At 61.8% G+C, this 19,029-nt stretch overlaps 1 protein-coding gene across 1 annotated transcript; it reads left to right on the top strand.

Moving 5' to 3' along the window:
* The first annotated feature begins 2,085 nt into the window (after nucleotides 1–2,085).
* Nucleotides 2,086–17,227, top strand: MCM2 (minichromosome maintenance complex component 2). Its single transcript, XM_061129039.1, has 16 exons — nucleotides 2,086–2,241; nucleotides 2,678–2,910; nucleotides 6,493–6,668; nucleotides 6,749–7,009; nucleotides 7,148–7,367; nucleotides 7,455–7,662; nucleotides 9,070–9,204; nucleotides 9,397–9,588; nucleotides 12,366–12,459; nucleotides 12,978–13,228; nucleotides 13,339–13,465; nucleotides 13,841–13,953; nucleotides 14,695–14,940; nucleotides 15,688–15,870; nucleotides 16,062–16,217; nucleotides 16,499–17,227. The coding sequence occupies exons 1-16, from the start codon at nucleotides 2,236–2,238 to the stop codon at nucleotides 16,607–16,609; spliced, it is 2,712 nt and encodes a 903-aa protein (XP_060985022.1). The 5' UTR covers nucleotides 2,086–2,235; the 3' UTR covers nucleotides 16,610–17,227.
* The last annotated feature ends 1,802 nt before the right edge of the window (nucleotides 17,228–19,029 follow it).

Here is a 19,029-nt window from a genome sequence, read left to right as displayed (position 1 = left end):
GGCCTGGTGTGCTGTGGTCCATGGGGTCGTGAAGAGTCGGACATGACTGAGTGACTGAACTGAACTGAACTGAACTGAACGGATCCTCAAGACCCACAGACTCTACCTCCTGAAGGCCTCTTGGATATCTGCATTTCCAGGGATCACTCCTGCCCCTCCCAGGGTCCCCTCCTGAGATGCTTGCTCACCACACAAGAGAGCAGGGCTCCAGCCCTGCCCTGGTCCCCTGCTCCCAACCAGGCTGCCTCTGCCTGGAGGGAGGATGCCGCATGGTCAGCCCTCTGTGTCCTTGGGGGTTGGTTTCAGGCTACCTGCAGACAACAAACCCTAAGCGTGCTCAGTTACTCATAAAAAATGGTGCAGTATCTGTATATCTTGCCTGCACATAACCAGTGTACATCCTCCTGTATACTGTAGTTTCAAGATTATTTACAATATCTTGCTGTTGTTGTTCAGTCGCTCAGTCGTGTCTGACTCTTTGTAACCCCCTGGACTGCAGCACACTAGGCTTCCCTGCCCTTCACCATCTCCTGAAGCTTGCTCAAACTCATGTCCATTGAGTCGGTGATGCTGTCCAACCATCTCACCCTCTGTCATCCCCTTCTTCTCCTGCCTTCAATCTTTCCCAGCATCAGGGTCTTTTCTAATGAGTTGGCTCTTTCCATCAGGTGGTCAAAGTGTTGGAGCTTCAGCTTCAGCATCAGTCCTTCCAATGAATATTCAGGACTGATTTCCTTTAGGATGGACTGGTTGGATCTCCTTGACGTCCAAGGGAATCTCAAGAGTCTTCTTCAACACCACAGTTCAAAAGCATCAAGTCTTTGGCGCTCAGCTTTTTCTTTTCAACTCTCACATCCATAAATGACTACTGAGAAAACCACAGCTTTGACTAGACAGACCTTTGTTGGCAAAGTAATGTCTCTGCTTTTTAATAAGCTGTCTAGGTTGGTCATAGCTTTTCTTCCAAGGAGTAAGTGTCTTTTAATTTCATGGCTGAAGTCACCATCTGCAGTGATTTTGGAGCCCAAGGAAATAAAGTCTGTCATTGTTTCCATTGTTTCTCCATATATTTGCCATGCAGTGATGGGACTGGATGCCACGATCTTCGTTTTTTGAATGTTGAGTTTTAAGCCAGCTTTTTCACTCTCTTTCGCTTTCATCAAGAGGCTCAGTCCATGGGGTTGTAATGAGTCGGACACGACTGAGCAACTGAACTGAACAATATCTAATACAAGGTAAATTCTATGAAAATAGATATAAATACGCTGTAAATACCATGTAAATAGTTAAGTAGCATACAGTAAAATCAAGCTTTGATTTTTAGAATTGTCTTTTTTTTCTAACCAACCAGCTGGTTGAGTCCGCAGATACAGATTCCGAACGGACTGTAACTTTTTTAACTTGCTTCCACCCTCCTGCATCCCTGGCAGCCTAAAGGATTCTCCTAAAACCCACGGGGCTCTCGACTGTCCGCAGGGAGCTCCATTTCTCTAGAAAGACTTGGTCGCCTTTCGTGAGCTGGAGTCTCCAGCGTCGTCTTGTCCCTTCCAGGACATCACAAGCGGTCTACCTGGAGCTAGGGAAGTGCTTGCAGATGCCAGGGCGCCCTGCTCTCTGCGTCTCTGCGTGGGAGGCTCTTGCTACCTAGAACGCCCCCTTGGATCTCCGCTGCCTCCAGAGGGCACTCCAACCTCGTAGCCTCCTAGCACCCCGGCCTTTTCGGCGCTTGAAGCGATCAGCCTAAACTTTCGGAGCAGCTGACAGAACGCAGTAAGACAGAGCCCCGAGCCTCCGTTGCCTCGTCTGTCAAATGGCCCCAGAGTGACCGAGTCGCGCAGCTGGCGCGGGAGGTTTGTCCTCACTGCCTCCGCAAGTTGCAGCGTCTCAGCGGGTCCCGCAGCGCGGAGCGCGGGCTGGGCGGGGCCTCGGGCGTGCTGGGCGGGGACTCAGGGCGTGCTGGGCGGGCTTCGGGCGGCCTGGGCGGGGCGTCGGGCCGCCCCCCGATAGACGGCTTTCTAGAAGAACGCGACGTCGTGAGCCTCGGGCAGCCTGGACTGGGCCGCGCGGGGCCACGCCCTTGGCCCGTCCCCCGAGCGCCGGCCGGAAAGAACGCGGTCGCCGACGCCGTGACGTCGTGCCGCGTTAGCCGCTTCCCGGGCTCGCGCGGTCACGTGGGCCACTTTTGGCGCGAAAACTGGTCGCGGCGGGCTGAGCGGAGAGAAGCGCGGCGCGGAGATGGCGGTGAGCGGGGAGCTGGGCGCGGGGCGCGGGGCCCGGGCCCGACTCCGCGCTCCGGCCGGGCGGGTCTGCCGGGCCGGCGGCCCCCCACCCCGGCGGCTCTCGGGTACCTCGGTCCGGCCGGCGCCCTCGGGCCCCCTTCCCCCTGCCGGTCTTCGTCAGCAGCCGCACCTTTGGCCCGAGTGCCGGATCCCTTCGGGGGCGGCCGCCCTCGCGTCTCGTCTCCCCTGGGAGCTGCCCCCGGGGGCCCAGATGGGTGGGAAGCCGGGCCGGGGGCCAGAGCGGGCGGTGAGCCGGCTCAGGGGACGGCAGCAGGTGCAGAGGCGCAGGCCGGCGGGGGTCCGCGGTGCAGGAGAACAGGCAGAAGCCCCGAGTCGGGGGCGACGTGCCGGGGAGCGCAGTCGGCCCTCACCCGCTCCAAGCCTGAATCCTCTCGCAGGAATCCTCCGAGTCCTTCACAGTGGCGTCCAGCCCGGGCCCGCGGCGGCGCTCCAACGATCCCCTCATCTCCAGCCCCGGGCGGAGCAGCTCCCGGCGCACGGATGCCCTGACTTCCAGCCCTGGCCGGGACCTCCCTCCCTTTGAGGATGAGTCGGAGGGACTGCTGGGCACCGAGGGGCCCCTGGAGGAGGAAGAGGACGGAGAGGAGCTTATTGGAGATGGCATGGAGAGGTATGCAGTTCAGGCCCTGCTCTCCACGGTTTACGCAGGGAGTCCCTTCGGTGTCTGGCCGCTCTGGTTTGGGGTCCTGGAGAAGCAGATACATAGGAGCCTCCTTGCCTTGGAGCACATTTTGGTCGTGTCCGGGAGACTTGTCTGTGGAGCTGCAGCGTACATCCTTGTAACTTGCTGTGTGTACCTTAGACCAGCCCCTACCTAAGGCCCAGGGAAGCCCCAGCTCCACGAGGTGTGCGCCCAGGGGGTCTCTAATCTGGGGCCACGTCGGGGATTCCAACTGGGAAGGTCAGGAAGCAGGCAGCCAAGTTTCTCTGCAACTTAAGACAAACGGGGTGGGGGTGGGTCTGATTAATCAAGGTTTAGATTCAGTTGAGCAAACAGTTACTGTGCCTCATCTGTACCAGACCCTGTGTTCACCCTTAGTAATAAATGTACAGACATGTACTCACGGTCATGGAGGCTTAATGCTATGACCGGGGAGTAGAGCTCTGAGTGAGCCAGGCTGGGCCCCATTACTGTCTGACCGTGTTCACAGCCAGGACCCGGTCTGTACGTTTGCCCCAGAATTGTCTGAACCCCCAGAACCGCACGGACATTGTGCTCTGGGGCCCTCTGGCTCTGACTCGGGGGTGCCAGCCTTCATGTGTTCAGGCCACCCCACAGTCAGTGGGGTGAGCCCTGCGGGAACGTCACCAGGACTTTCAAGAGCACTGTGGACCATCTGGGGCTTTGCTTCAGCGCTGTTGCCGCCGATGCTGAGTCCTGACAGATGGGCCTGGAGCATCTTCCTCCCGTGCTCTGTGGGGCTGTGCGGGCAGGACGCCCCTCCCTGACCCCACTACCTCTGCCCACTGCTCTCTGCTTCTCTGCCCTTCCCTTGCCAGGGCTCTGATAGAGGCTCTGAGGACTGCTTGGGCCGTTAGGTTTTGTGTTTTGTAGCTTTTTAAAATGCAGTGTTACCGAGGTATGGTTTCTATAATACACAAGCTACGTCTTACAAGAGTACAGTTCAGTGCTTCTAAGACTTCCTGAGTTGTGCAGACGTGAGCACAGTCCAGCTTTTCTATCATCCCAGGAAGATCCCTTGTATTTGGTCCACTTCATCCCATCCCCTTTCCCCACTGCTAGGCAACCAGTAGCCCACCCCTTGTTCCTTTGGTCTGCTCTCTGACCGTCTCTTAGAAGCAGGGCCTGTAAGGCACGTGTCCCGTGTGTGCAGGTATGTTGGGTGTCCTGTGGTCTTCACGGCCTACCTGTTGGATCACGCGTGGGTACGCCAGTCCTTTTCCTGGCTGAGTAATACTCTATTTTATGGACAGGCTGCATATTGTTACCCATTCATAGGTTGGAAGACATTTGGGTTCTTTGAAAGTTTTTAGCAATTATGAATAGTGCTACTGTGAGATTTTTATGTGAACGTGTGTTTAAATTTTCTTGAAATGGAATTCCACGTCCTAGGAATGGCAGGGTTGGGTCGTGTGATAACTCTAATGTTAGTTTTTTGAGGAACTGCCAAACTGTTTTCCAAAGCAGTTACATCATTTTACCTTACCACAAGTGGTGTATGCTGTTCAATTTTTGCACGTTCTTGCCAACACCTGATATTTTCTGGGTTTTGTTAATAGCCGCCTTAATATTCACGATGTGGTATCTCAGTGTGGTCTTGATTTCCTTTTCTCTGATGATCAGTGACATTGAGTATCTGTTCGTGTGCGTGTTGGCCATTGGTGTTTCTTTGGAAAATGTGTCTTTGGGTCTTTGCCCATCTTTGAATTGGTTTGCTTGACTTCTTATTACTGAGTTGTAAGAGTTTTAAAAAACTTATTCTGGATATGAGGCTTTTATCAGGTATGTGATTTGTAATTACTTTCTCCTCAACCTGTGACTTTTTAAGTTTTAAAAAATGGTTTTGTTTGAGATGCATAATTAATTTTAAATTTTGCTGAGATCAAATTTATCTAATTTTTCTATGCAGACCAATTAGAATTCCACTGAGGGCATTTCACATAACTTGAAATTCTTAACGAGTCAGTTGTTGTCATTCTTCAGTCGCTGATTCCTGTCCGACTCTTCGCGACCCCATGGACTGCAGCACGCCAGGCTTCCCTGTCCTTCAGTATCTCCTGGAGTTTGCTCAAACTCATGTCCATTGAGTCAGTGATGCCATCCAACCATCTCATCCTCTGTCGTCCCCTTGTCCTCCTTCCTTCTATATTTCCCAGCATCAGGGTCTTTTCTAATGAGTCTGCTCTTCGCATCAGGTGACCAAAGTATTGGAGTTTCAGCTTTAGCATCAGTCCTTTCAATGAACATTCAGGGTTGATTTCCTTTAGGATTGACTGGTTTGATCTCCTTGCAGTCCAAGGGACTCTGAAGAGCCTTCTCCAACACCACAGTTCAGAAGCATCAATTCTTCGGTGCTCAGCTTTCTTTGTGGTCCAACTCTCATATCCGTACATGACCACTGGAAAAACCATAGCTTTGACTAGACGGACCTTTGTCAGCAAAGTAACGTTTCTGCTTTTTCATATGCTAAGTTTGTCATAGCTTTCCTTCCAAGGAGCAAGCATCAGGCAGGTACCTTTTCCTGGAGGACACTTCAGATTTTGGAACTATTGGCCCAGAAATGAAGCTGGCTCTGGGTTTTGTTTCTGGCATCAGCATTACAGGCTTCTGTGTTTTGAGACTGTCGCTTGACAGTTTATGGCACCAAAAAAAGAAAGTTAAGAAAGGCTGTTTCCCCATCACCGCCTTCCCTGAGGGAAGGAGAATCAGGAGGACTGCAGAGGGCCAGCGTGGAGTTGGAGCCAGCTGGGCCCCTGCCGTTGTGCGGACTGTGACACCCAGCCCTGTTGGGTGATCGGTGGCAGGAGTCCCCTCACCCTTGAGCTGGGTTTTCTCCTCTTTCTGATGGAGGGTATATATGCCTCCCCAAATGCCAGGGAGCGCAGCTGCGTTAGCTCTGAGGGTAGACATTGCTCCAGCCGGTATCTGAGAGGTGGTCACATGGAAGGTCTCTCCGGGCTGGGAGGGCTGAGCCTTGGACACGCACATGTTTGGGATAGGCTCATTGGGCTGGTGTGGGTGGGCCTCCCGGGGTCCAGGGTTCTAGGCGGGGCTGCCAGAGATGGAGCAAGAGGGTTCCTGCCTGAGGGGAGCTGGGTTGGTGCTCTGGAGGCCCTTCCTGCAGGAGGCTTGGTGGGTCCTCTGATTCCTTTTCCTGTGGGTGCGCAGAGCTCCCCTTTTCCTTGTGGAAAATGCACATGACGTAAGCTTTCCCGTCTCAGGCGTCGAGTGTGAGGTCAGGGGCATCAGGTCACTCGTGTGGCGTGACCACCTCCAGCCGGTTCCCAGACCGACTTCTGCAGGACGTCCGCCTCGGGCCTGGTTCATCTCCCAAGCGCGGTGTCCTCAGCGTCTCTGTCTTTGAAGACTTCGCCCCATTGTGTGTGTGTGTGGGGGGGGGGGGGGGTGGAGTCCCTGGGGGCCCTCTCCAGGCCTCCAGAGCCCTGGGGGCCCAGATCCTGGTGCTGTTGTTGGGGGTTTGGTGCTGACACCGCCTGTCGGGCCCTGCAGGGACTACCGCGCCATCCCGGAGCTGGACGTCTATGAGGCCGAGGGGCTGGCCCTGGACGACGAGGACGTGGAGGAGCTGACGGCCAGTCAGAGGGAGGCGGCCGAGCGGGTCATGCGGCAGCGCGACCGCGAGGCGGGCCGCGGCCTGGGCCGCATGCGCCGCGGGCTCCTGTACGGTGGGTTCTCGGGAGCCTGGGCGGGGCGAGCGGGGCGGGTGGGGTCGCAGAGCCGGCCCTGAGCGCCTCCTGGCTCGCAGACAGCGACGAGGAGGAGGAGGCGCGCCCCAGCCGGAAGCGGCGGCGGGCGGAGCGCGCCACGGAGGACGGCGAGGAGGACGCGGACGTGATTGAGAGCGTGGAGAACCTGGAGGACCTCAAGGGCCACTCGGTGCGCGAGTGGGTGAGCATGGCCGGCCCGCGGCTGGAGATCCGCCACCGCTTCAAGAACTTCCTGCGCGCCCACGTGGACGGCCGCGGGCGCAACGTCTTCAAGGAGCGCATCAGCGACATGTGCAAAGGTGAGCCCGCCCGCGGGCGGGGGGATGAGCCGCGTGCTGCGGCACCTGGCAGAGCCGAGTCAGGGCTCCTCCTGCCGGGCGGCCTGCCCGGCCCCTCCTGCTCAGCCTCTCTGCCCCCTACGCCACCCCCACCCCCAGAGAACCGCGAGAGCCTGGTGGTGAACTACGAGGACCTGGCGGCCCGGGAGCACGTGCTGGCCTACTTCCTGCCCGAGGCGCCCGCCGAGCTGCTGCATATCTTCGACGAGGCGGCCCTGGAGGTGGTGCTGGCCATGTACCCCAAGTACGACCGCATCGCCAGCCGCATCCACGTGCGCATCTCCCACCTGCCGCTGGTGGAGGAGCTGCGCTCGCTCCGGTGAGCGCCCCCGACTCCCGCCATGGGTCCTCTGACGCCCCGCCCCATCCTGACGCCCCGCCCTGACGCCACCCCCGCCCCCCGCAGGCAGCTGCACCTGAACCAGCTGATCCGCACGAGCGGCGTGGTGACCAGCTGCACGGGCGTCCTGCCCCAGCTCAGCATGGTCAAGTACAACTGCAACAAGTGCGGCTTCGTGCTGGGGCCCTTCTGCCAGTCCCAGAACCAGGAGGTGAAGCCGGGATCCTGCCCCGAGTGCCAGTCAGCCGGCCCCTTTGAGGTCAACATGGAGGAGGTGAGCATGGGCCAGCACCGGGACGGGAGGCAGGGCTTGGGTGGACGCTGGCCAGCCCTTGAGGTGGTCCAGATGCTTCCGTCTGAAACTTCAGCATTTACAGCTCTCTCGCAAATGGGAAGATCTGGAGAACTGCTCCCGCTCCCCTAGAGCCCCGCCCACAGTAAGGCCCGGCCCGCGTCCTGACTTCCTGGGACCCTTCTCTCTGGCCTCGCGCAGGGTCGTAATTGCCCGAGACACCAATGTGCCATCTGCAAGGGGGCCCTGCTCGAAGGCTCTGGGCCTTAAGCGCCTGGACACATAACGCACGGCTTTGTCCATGTTTGGGGGCCATCATGACCCCTGTGTGAGGCACACACCTCTCCACTGTCTGCTGCCATGAGTGTCAGGCTGATCCCTCACTGCTCCACAAATCTGAGAAGCGCCCCAGCTGGAGTGGCCTTGGCAGGGCATGCCTGGCAGCCCGCGGCCAGAGTCAGACCTGTTCTAAGTGGAGCCTGCTGTGAGCTGGCAAGGGCGGCCGCAGGCGGGGCTCCGGGTGAGCCCCCGCCTCTCCCAGAGCCCCCGCCCCGGCCCCTCGCTGTATGGTTCCCCCGTCTCACACGTTGCACTGGGCGCCTCTTGCCCAGGAGTGGAGATGCAGGCTCTGCGTGCAGGGACAGGAGCTGGTGGAGGAGTGGTGCTCACAGTAGAGTTTCCAGAGGGCCTGCTCGGTGCCCAGGGCGGGCGTGTGCTAGTGGCTCTTCATCGCCCCGTGGGGGCAGGTGCTGTTGTCGGTCGTGTTTGGCCGATGAAGTGACAGCAGGTCGTCCGGCTAGGAGGTGGCCCACAGGGTTAGCACTCAGGCCTTTTGACCGGAGCATGTGCGTTTAGCTGCTGTCACGTGGCTCTTCTGGATGGTAGTGAGATGGGGGACGTTAGACTGCACACACAGTGCTGCCCCGTGACCCTGAGAGCAGGCTCACCTCCAGTGTGACTCTTCCCGGGCGCTGGTCTGATGCTTTTCCCGTGACCGGACTTCCCCGGGTGGCCGCACCTGCAGCGTTCACACCCCACCTCACGGGGCAGCACGGGGGAGCCTCTTCCGCCAGTGTCGCTCAGCTCAGGCCACAGAGCAGTCTGGCTGCTGTGGCCACACACGCGGGCTGAGCTGCAGGCCCAGGGTGGGCGCTGCATCTGCGGAGGGAGGCGTCCAGAGGGCGGGCGGCCGGAGCAGAGGTGGGGTGGGGCGCTGGTGCCCGCAGCTCCCTGCCCTCTCTGGTCCTGTGTCTCTTAGTCACTAGTGAGAGTAACAAGCTGCACTCCTTGCTTGGGGTCGCGGTCCAGTCGGTGACGAGAGCCGGTGCTCAGACCCCAGCCTCCGCCCCTGGGCAGGACGGGCCCTGAGACTGCGTCTGTCCCATGCAGACCGTCTACCAGAACTACCAGCGCATCCGGATTCAGGAGAGTCCCGGCAAAGTGGCGGCCGGCCGGCTGCCTCGCTCCAAGGACGCCATCCTCCTCGCGGACCTGGTGGACAGCTGCAAGCCGGGCGACGAGATCGTGAGTGCGCGGGGCTGAGGGAGCTGGTATGGACACTGGGCCCGGGCAGCGGTCAGCTCTCTGTTGCTGGCCGAGCTTCTGTTGGGGTGCAGTGGCTGGGTGCCATGCTTCCCCTGACTTTGGCTCTCTCGGACCTGGGGAGGGGTGGGGCTGGCCCCAGGTTGGCCCCCCTTACCTCTCTGCGTCCCCCAGGAGCTGACCGGCATCTACCACAACAACTACGACGGGGCTCTCAACACCGCCAATGGCTTCCCGGTCTTCGCCACCGTCATCCTGGCCAATCACGTGGCCAAGAAAGACAACAAGGTGGCCGTGGGTGAGCTGACCGACGAGGACGTGAAGATGATCACCAGCCTCTCCAAGGATCAGCAGATCGGGGAAAAGGCAGGTGGAAGGTGGGGGGGAGGTGCTGCCACAGACTCTGGGTGCCTGGGGCTTGCGCCCCGGCCACTGTGAGCCTCCGTCTTGGTTCCCGGTGTTGGAAGCCGGGCCGTTGGTTTGATTCCCATGTCCGCTGAGTCTGTGTGCCTCGACGGGGGACACGCCCCGGGGAAGAGCAGCAGGCGGCTTCCCGGAGCCCCTGTTGCGTCCGGAGGACGGGGGAATGCTCGGGCTGGACCGGCATCACGGGAGCAGGAAGAGCTCGGCGGCGGGTCGTCCCCGGTGTCACCCACCTCCCCGTGGTCTGCCTCCTGGAAGAGTGCTCCCCAGTGCAGGCTGTCGTTTGCCCTTAAATGGCAGGCATGTTTGCGGAGGCTGGGGACACGGGGTTTACTGTCTAGAAATGAAGGTGCAGGTGGTTTCTAGGCAGTGCGGGTCTGAGGGGTGCCCAGCCCCTGCCGCTGAGGATCCGCGTGTGTGCGCCCTTGTGGACAGTCTTGTGCTGTTGCAGGCTCGGCTGCAGGGTGCGTGGTTCCTGTCCTCGGGTCCCCCTCCCCTCGCCTCCCGCTTCCTGTCCACCTGTTGCCGTGGGGCCGCCCGCTGTCTCCCGGACTGCTCTCTGCCCGCAGGGCAGGGCCCTGCACCCCATCGGCACTGTTATGCATTCGTCGAGATTGGGGCCCCCCCGGGGATAGGACTCATGGGTCTGCCAACGCTCTGGGTCTGGAGAGACTCTCCGGGGCCGTGCCCGGGCCTCCAGAGGGGAGTCAGACTTGGATGTCACTCTCATGGGGCTCCTTCTTTCCTGGGTGCTGGTAACACCTTGGCCCCTCCTGCCTCCCTAAAGAAAACCAGTGCTCGAGTGATGGACGTGTTGTTCAGACTCCGATGCCGCTTTTGGGCCAGTCTCTGAGGGCGGGGACTCTGTCCCAGGCACATGTCAGCTTGCCTGCGTGTGTACCTGTCTGTGGGCAGTGGGCGTCCACATGGGGGTCTGCGGCCCTCCCAGCCCCTGCCCTGCCTGGGCCGTGGCCTCCGCCCCTCACCTCCTGCTCTGCTGATCTGCAGAGCGAGGCCGTGGCTGCCCGTCTGGATTTCGAACAGGGCGGCCCTGAGGGTGCCTCGTGCCCAGGCTTCTGGAAGTGCCTGTCTCCGCCGAGCCCAGGAGGCTGCTCCCTCCTGTCCGTCCATCCGGGCTGGCCGCTGAAGTCTCCAGGCAGAGTCCAGCGGGACCTCAGTCCTGCCTGCTCCTTGCCCGCGACGCTCACAGAGCAAGGCCTTGGGCGGACGGGGCGACCCCTCCACGTCCGCCCGTCTGAGCCCCGCGGGGGGTTAGTCAGCACTGGCCTCGTGTTGAGTTCGCCGTCGGGTGGGCGTTCTCACCAGCTGCTGGGAATGTGTCTCCAATTCTAGAGACACGTTGAAGGGATTACCCGCAGGTCCAGAAATAACCAGGCTCCCTGAACCACTCAGGCCAGAGTTTGCAGACATGGGAGCCGAGGGGTGGGGGGCAGCCCACCCAGTCGGCAGGTGGCCGGGCCACGAGGAACGTGCTTGGGTGGCCGGAGGATGAGCTCGGACGGCAGGGGTGCTGTCCCCGTGGTGGGCGGTAGGCCGGGCACGGAGGGTTCGGTGGGAGCAGAGGAGTCCGGGGTCCCGCCCTGTGCTCAGCAGTGGGCGGCTCATTCCTTCTGTGACATGGAGGTCGAGGGTAAGCGCACTAGCCCCGGGGAAGCGGGTGTCTCCCCCTCAGGTCTGGACTTGACACCGCCCGTCTCACCGGGGGCTGAAAGCATGGTCACTTCAGGTCCCCGGGGCAGCGGGGCCAGCCCCTGCCCTCGGGCTGCAGCAAGGCCCCGGGGAGCCTGCGGTCACGGCAGCGGGACGCGGGCTGCTGCCGTCGGTCCCGCGGGGGACATCACCTCACCCTGCCGTGGTGTGGTGCCCAGACAGCGCTGGCTGCGGTCTGGGCGGAGGGTCCTGGCCGGCAGTCCTGACCCCCAGGACGTGTGGGCGCGCGAGCAGCCCAGGGTGACCGTCTCATGACAGCCATGGGGCTTAGTGGGAGCCCCACTGAGTGCTCGGGAGTGAGCGATTTGCAGAGGGTGGGCTGTGTCGTGTTACCGGTGACATCGGGGGTTACGTGAGGTGCCCACGTCACAGGGCTCACACGGGGCGGGGCGGGGGTCTCGCCAGGCTGGCCGGCGTCCAGCCCTGCTCCCAGGGCTCCCACGTGGGGCTCCCGTGTGTGGGAGCGGCAGGGGAGGCGGCTCAGGTTCTGAGTCGGGTGTGGTGGTGTGACGACCCCCGGGTCCTCCGCGGGCGCGTCTGCTCCTTGAGGTCGGGGCTGGCCTGCCCTGCGCGGTGCCTCCTGGTGCTCAGTGAGTCTCTAAGAGGCTCGCTTCCCCGTCCTGCCGCCGCTGTCACACTGAAAACGTCAGCTGGTCCTGAGGGTCAACCCTTGATAGGGCCCCTGGTGATCTTCCTCCCTTGAAGAGCGTCCTGCGGGCGGCGGCCAGGCGTGGGGGTCCCCACGTGGGGGACTGGTTGACCGTTTCCTGCCTCGAGGTGTCCCCTACACCCTGTCTCTTGCTGCAGCTTTGCTGTGGGAGACCCGGGTCGTTTGTCCTGGAGTCGGGTTGGGGTGGGGGATCAAGGCCAGCGTCCTGGTCAGCTCCCCGGTTCTGTGACTCAGAAGGAGGCCCCGAGTTGGCGGGTGGGGGGCATCCATGCAGGGCTGGACCACACGGGTAACCATTCCCGTCGCCCCTCGCCCCCAGATCTTTGCCAGCATCGCTCCTTCCATCTACGGGCACGAGGATATCAAGCGAGGCCTGGCGCTGGCCCTGTTCGGAGGGGAGCCCAAGAACCCCGGTGAGCAGGGGCGTGCCGTCGTGTGGGGAAATGTGGATGTGTGTCTGTCCTGTCTGCTTCTCGAGGCCCTGTGTACCGCCTTGCCTCGGCATGGGCCTCCTGTAGGTCACGGGTCACGGGTTGGGGGTGAGGCGTGCAGGGGCAGACCCGTGTGGTCGTGCACGTGGACGGCACGTGGGCTGACACGGAGAACAGCACGGTGACTTGAGCGTGTGCCTCCTACGCACGCGGGGCTGCCTGCCCGTGAGGGGAGGCAGCACGGGCTCCTCCTCCCGAGTGGCCGTGTCCTGGGCCGCACGCGCTGTGTCCAGCTGTCCTGGCGGGAGAGCTCGTGCACGGCCTTGGGGTTCATGTCAAAGAGCATCTTGGCGCCTGCCCCCCACCCCGGGGCCCCCGCTTCTCTGGGTTCTGTGCTCAGAGGGGAGAGGCGTCCTGGGCGTCCCGCCTCTTGCGGAAGAAGCCCGTGGCGGCGGCGGTGGTGGGCTGGGGGCCGTCCTGAGCCCCCGTCACCCCCGCAGGCGGCAAGCACAAGGTGCGGGGTGACATCAACGTGCTGCTGTGCGGGGACCCCGGCACGGCCAAGTCGCAGTTCCTCAAGTACGTGGAGAAGGTGTCCAGCCGGGCCATCTTCACCACCGGCCAGGGCGCCTCGGCCGTGGGCCTCACCGCGTATGTCCAGCGCCACCCGGTCAGCCGGGAGTGGACCCTGGAGGCTGGCGCCCTGGTGCTGGCTGACCGAGGAGTGTGCCTCATTGACGAATTTGACAAGGTGGGGCCCTGGGGTGCGGAGCTGTGTGCGGGCTGCGCCCGGGTGGGGAGCCCGGGGCCTTGTCTGAGTGACCGCGGGCGCGTCAAGAGCCCCGCTGACCCTCCGCGCAGATGAACGACCAGGACAGGACCAGCATCCACGAGGCCATGGAGCAGCAGAGCATCTCCATCTCCAAGGCCGGCATCGTCACCTCCCTGCAGGCCCGCTGCACGGTCATCGCCGCTGCCAACCCCATAGGTAGGAGCGCACGCAGGGCCCCGCTGCCCAGCCATGGGATGGACCGAGCCGTGGAAGGCGCGCCTCTCTGCCGCGCTGCGTGTGGGGGCAGGGCTGGGAGGCCGGAGACGCCCCAACCATCGCTGAGCCGCGCTCGGGGTGCGGGAGGAGCCCCTGCTGTGTCCCGTCGGGCGGGGCTGGTGTCGGTCTCGGCTGGCACGTGGCTGGAGCACTGGGTGCCCCGCCGGCTTGGCGCGCTGTGGACCTGGGGCGGATGCTCTGTCTGTCGACTCCCCTCCCGCCACCGCAGCCACGCGGGTTGGAAAGCCGTGTTTGGTCAAGGAGAAGAGGGCCCTGGGAGCAGGAGCCCCAACAGCAACTGCCTCTCTGTCCCAGGCGGCCGCTATGACCCCTCACTCACCTTCTCGGAGAACGTGGACCTCACCGAGCCCATCATCTCCCGCTTCGACGTCCTGTGTGTGGTCAGGGACACGGTGGACCCCGTGCAGGTATGCGGCCTGGGGCTGTGTGCCAAGCTTGGGGGCCTCACGTGGGTGGTGGGGCGGTGGGCTCGGGAGGGCTGCTCGAAGGTCATGCGTTCTCCACGCTTGTTCGGAGTTCAGAGGTCCTCGATTTCTCTCCTTGGCCGCCCCTCCTCGTTCACCCCCCTCCCCCGGCATAGCCACGCTCCACCACTGCCTCCTGAGTCCACTTGCTTCTTGCTGCTCCGGCCCCCACCCCAGGTTCCCCCCTCTGGCCCGCGCCCTGCGGCCTTGGTGCTGGTCCCCTGGTCTCCACTCTCACGGCCACCCAGCTCCCCTGTCGGAGGCCAGCTGTCTGGGGACATGGGCGGGCCTGCCTCTCCGCGGCCTCCTCTCCCTCCTCACTAGCAAGGAGCCCGCCATCCTGCGAGGTCCCCCCCTTGCCCCTCCTCTCCTCCACACCCTCCTGCCCTCTCCCTTGGGTTTCATGCGCCCTCCCAGGTGTCGTGATCGGGGCTTTGCTGACCTCAGCGGGGGGCCGGTCCTCAGGCCTCCAGCCCACCCCGCTTTCTCTCTTCTCCCTGTAGTTTAACCCCCCCCCCCCCATCTCCTCTGCCCTCCTGGGGGTGCGCCCCACTCACTGACCACCCTCCCCCTGTCCCGGAGCTTTGGGTCCACAGTGGGCAGAGGATGCATCGTTGGAGGGCATCGTTAGGGGGTTCATGTTCTCTGCGCCGGGCTCACCCTGCTCCTCCTCCGCTGTCTCAGGATGAGATGCTGGCCCGTTTCGTGGTTGGCAGCCACGTCAGACACCACCCCAGCAACAAGGAGGACGGGGGCCCAGGGGGCGCCCCAGAGCCCGCTATGCCCAACACCTATGGCGTGGAGCCCCTGCCGCAGGAGGTCCTGAGGAAGTACATCATCTATGCTAAGGAGAAGGTCCACCCGAAGCTCAACCAGATGGACCAGGACAAGGTGGCCAAGATGTACAGTGACCTGAGGAAGGAGTCGATGGTGAGGGCCCCGCAGCCGAGCCCTGTCCATGTGGCTAGTGGGCCCAGAGCCGGGGCAGGGACGCCCGGAAGGCACGGCGCTCACGCAGCCACCCCAGTCTGTTCACATCAGCGTACTCGCTCAGGCGTGCCCCACTCTTTGTGACCCCTTGGACTGCAGCACGCCAGGCCTCCCTGTCCATCACCAACTCCCGGAGTTTACCCAAACTCACGTCCATTGAGTCAGTGATGCCATCCAGCCATCTCACCCTCTGTCCCCTTCTGCTCCCGCCTTCAGTCTTTCCCAGCATCAGGGTCTTCCAACGAATCTATTTATAGATGGAGCTTACGTGCATGCACATGCGCCTTAGTGTGGGGCTGGTGCAGGGAGAGTTTAAGGGCAGGCTGCTCCCCCACCCCCCGAGCCACACAGCCACCCCCCCTCCACCTTGTCACTGGCGTGGGCCTTTGCAGAGGGATAGGGCAGGCTTCACAGAAGCGCTCTGTCCCCCCACGCTCACGGCCTGGGGCCCCAGGTACCGGACCCAGACAAACAGCTGCCCCCCTGCGTGTGCACTGCAGATGCCCCGAGCTGGCGGTGGTAGCGGGCGTGAGCTAGCGCGCTTTGGGAGTGAGTGGAAATGCGGGCGCACCTGGCTCAAGCGGGCACCCCGCTGCAGAGTGGTCAGCCGGGCCCTCGGCTGTACCAGCATTGCCGCTCCTCCCGCCCTGGCTGCCGCGTGGCGCCCTGACGCAGTACCCCCTCCAGGCCACGGGCAGCATCCCCATCACCGTGCGGCACATTGAATCCATGATCCGCATGGCCGAGGCTCACGCGCGTATGCACCTGCGGGACTACGTCATGGAGGATGACGTGAATATGGCCATCCGCGTGATGCTTGAGAGCTTCGTGGACACGCAGAAGTTCAGCGTCATGCGCGGCATGCGGAAGGTGGGCCCTGGGCCGTGGGGGCGGGGCTTGAGCTGCGGGGGTGGGCCCTGGGCCGTGTGGGTGGAGCATGGGGGCGGGACCTCAGCTGTGGGCAGGGCATGGAGCAGGGGAGGTGGGGCTTGAGCTGCGTGGGTGGAGCACGGGGGGCGGGCTCTGAGCGCTGGTCGGAGGGTCACCTGCTGTCTCCTCAGACGTTTGCCCGCTACCTGTCGTTCCGCCGGGACAACAACGAACTGCTGCTGTTCATCCTGAAGCAGCTGGTGGCTGAGCAGGTGACGTATCAGCGCAACCGCTTTGGGGCCCAGCAGGACACGATCGAGGTGCCTGAGAAGGACTTGGTGGACAAGGTACGGGCGTGGCGGGGCGGTCGGAACGCGCGTGTCTTCCTCGTCCCGCCGAGGAGCCAGGCCAGTTCGCAGCTTGTCTGAGTTCAGGGGCATCGTCGGGCTGCGGTTTTGAGTCCCGTGCCCAGTTGCAGATTGTCTGGTGGCCGCAGGCCTGTTCGCTCCTCTTGGTGATGGGGGCGGAGCCCAGCTGGCCTCCCCCGCGAATGGGCCCTGGGAGCGCTCTGGGCTTGGGCTCTGGGAGCCCGTCCTCCGCAGGGCTCACCCGACGCCCCCTCTCGCAGGCCCGGCAGATCAACATCCACAACCTGTCCGCCTTCTACGACAGCGAGCTCTTCCGGATGCACAAGTTCACCCACGACCTGAAGCGCAAGGTGATCCTGCAGCAGTTCTAGCGTCAGGGCCTCACTCTGCCCCGGGGCCCAAAGCCAGACGGCAGGAGACTCACGGGGTGGGGCCGGGTTCTGCCTTCCCGCCGGCATCCACCCCTGGGTGTTTATTTCTCCTGCTCTGTCATCTGGGGGACTCGTTTTCCAGGCTGCGTTTTCAGCACCGATCCCCCCGCCAGCGGCCCCCCGCCTGCAGGAGGTTTGCCTCGCCTCCTTTGAGGTGCTTGTGTTCAGGACCTGGGCTGGAGGAGGACGCTGTGCTGGGGGACCGAAGCTGTGAGCGCTTCACCAGGATTGTTGGCCTCTTGGCGTGAGTTCCGGGTCTTGAAGAGTGAGTTCCCGGACTTGCAGTGTTTTTCTGAACTGTGTCCCACGGGCTTGTCTCAGCTCCCGTGAGTAGAGACAGCTTGTGGGTCAGCACAGCCCGGCGCTCTCTGACGGCCCACAGCCTTGGCTTGTGGCGATAGGGGTGGGCTGGGGTGGGTGGGGAGGGTCCTTGGAGCTGGGCAACCCCCTCCCTGTTGCCATGATGGTCTGTTCTACCTGGCTGTCTTCCCATGCTGTCATTTGTACATTCAGTTCTTTCTTTGGTTTTAGTTTTTAATAAAGTCGAGTAAGCCTAAATATTTGTGTCTGTTCAGTTTTCATGTGACAACCCAGGCTTTTCTGCACTTCCCTCTGAGGTCCTCCTCTTCTGCCTCTGGTTTTCTGCAGGTGTGGATCAGGCTGACAGAGGGGTTTGGTTTGTGGGTGCGGGTCTCTCTGGGGAGTTTGGTTGGTACTTGCTGTCTGTGTGGGGTCAGGGGACCTTGGGATAGGCTTGTCCACCTGGAAGGGCTGGTGGTGACTGGGCTTCGGAGGGAGCAGCCCCACTCGCCCCGGCACCCCTGGGCTTGGACAGCTGCCCCGGGCGATGCGCTCCTGCGGGCCTTCCTGTGTCCCACCTGGGATGGAGCACAAGTGTCTCCTTGCGTTGGATCTTCCTCTTGTCCAGGTTTCCCCTTCTGGAACTTTCCACGACGAGGACTTGGACGGATGCCCTGTGGACATCTGATGCCTCAGGCGCCTCCCACCATCCTCCAGAGCCTTGCATGCGGCTGCCAGGCCTGGGGAGCAAGTCGGATGTGGTCCCCGCCATGAAGTGAGGAAGAGTGGGGAGAAAGGGCCAGGTGGGGGGGCAGTGGGGGGACCCTCAAGGCAGGCGGGTGTGGCTGCAACGCAACAGGCAGGAGCTGCCAGGCCAGGCTTGCGGGCCGGAAGGGAAGCTTGTTCTCTGTAAGTGAATGTGCATAGATATACACACACACGTGCACGCGCATACCACCTGAGGGTGTGTCTTCCACACCAACTGATCCTCCGGGTGCCCGTGGTCACAGATGGGATGTCGGCTCTGACACTAACACAGGGGTCCTTGCAGACCCTGTGGTTACAGCTCAGACACCAGCCTGGAGCAGTGGCCCAAGCTCACCTGCACTTCAGTCCAGCTGGGCTGCAGCTCAGACATCCCCAGGCCCCCTCAGGGGTGGTAATTTGCTGTAACATCTCCTGAACCCAGAGCAAGTTCCCTTGTGAACTGATTTGTTACAAGGGCTGTATCACAGGACATGGAGGAACAGAGAAGAGTCCCGCACACCAGCAGCGTCCCTATGGGAAGAGCAGTGCACCCCTTCCCGGTGTATGTGGGGGGTCCTCGTCGCCAGCCTGGAAGTCCTCTCAGCCCCTTCAGTTGGGTTTTTGTGGGGGCCTCTTTCCGTCAGTGTGGTGATGGGATCCTTGGCACTGGTGATTGGATAGCCCGCCCCCCTCCCAGGAGGTCAGGGGCTGGGGCATGTCCAGCCCTCAGACCATCTGGCTGGTTCCCCTGGCAACCGGGCCCTGCCCTTAGGTCTCCAAAGTTCACCTCCTTAAACATAAACTCAGGAGTGGTCAAAAGAGCTCGTTAAGAATAACCGAAGACGTTCTTTTCACCTAAATTACTCCAGATCTGTTTCTGGAGCTGGGGATAAAACCCAGCTACTACAACAGAAGACTTCTATCAGTCATTTCTATCACTTAGGCAATCGCATGGGTGTTCGGAGCGCTGGCCAGGAGCCGGGGTGAAGACCAAACTATTATCCTGTCCCACTGTGACCCTGCCCTGTAAGGCCTTGAGCCTGACCTCTGTGCACAGCCCTGAGTGTCCTTAGCAGAGACTAAGCTGATCCCATGTGTTTTTGCGGGGGGGCGGGTGTCCTGTATGGCCTCGGGGAGTTGTCTGGAAGTGGGGGAGCTGAGTGGGAGCTGTGGCCGCAGCCTAGAGTCGGTGGCAGTCGGGGCCAGGGGGTGGGGACAGCGGACGTATTTGAGATGTGTGTTGCCCCTTGTGTGACTCTGGTGGTGGGAGAAAAGGAAACCCATGGATGACAACAAGGCTTCTGGCTGGAGAG

The sequence above is a fragment of the Dama dama genome, chromosome 24, assembly GCF_033118175.1.
Source record: "Dama dama isolate Ldn47 chromosome 24, ASM3311817v1, whole genome shotgun sequence".
Taxonomy (NCBI): Eukaryota; Metazoa; Chordata; class Mammalia; order Artiodactyla; family Cervidae; genus Dama; species Dama dama.
The sequence above is the reverse complement of the archived record's forward strand: the minus strand, read 5'-3'. Positions and strand labels throughout refer to the sequence as shown.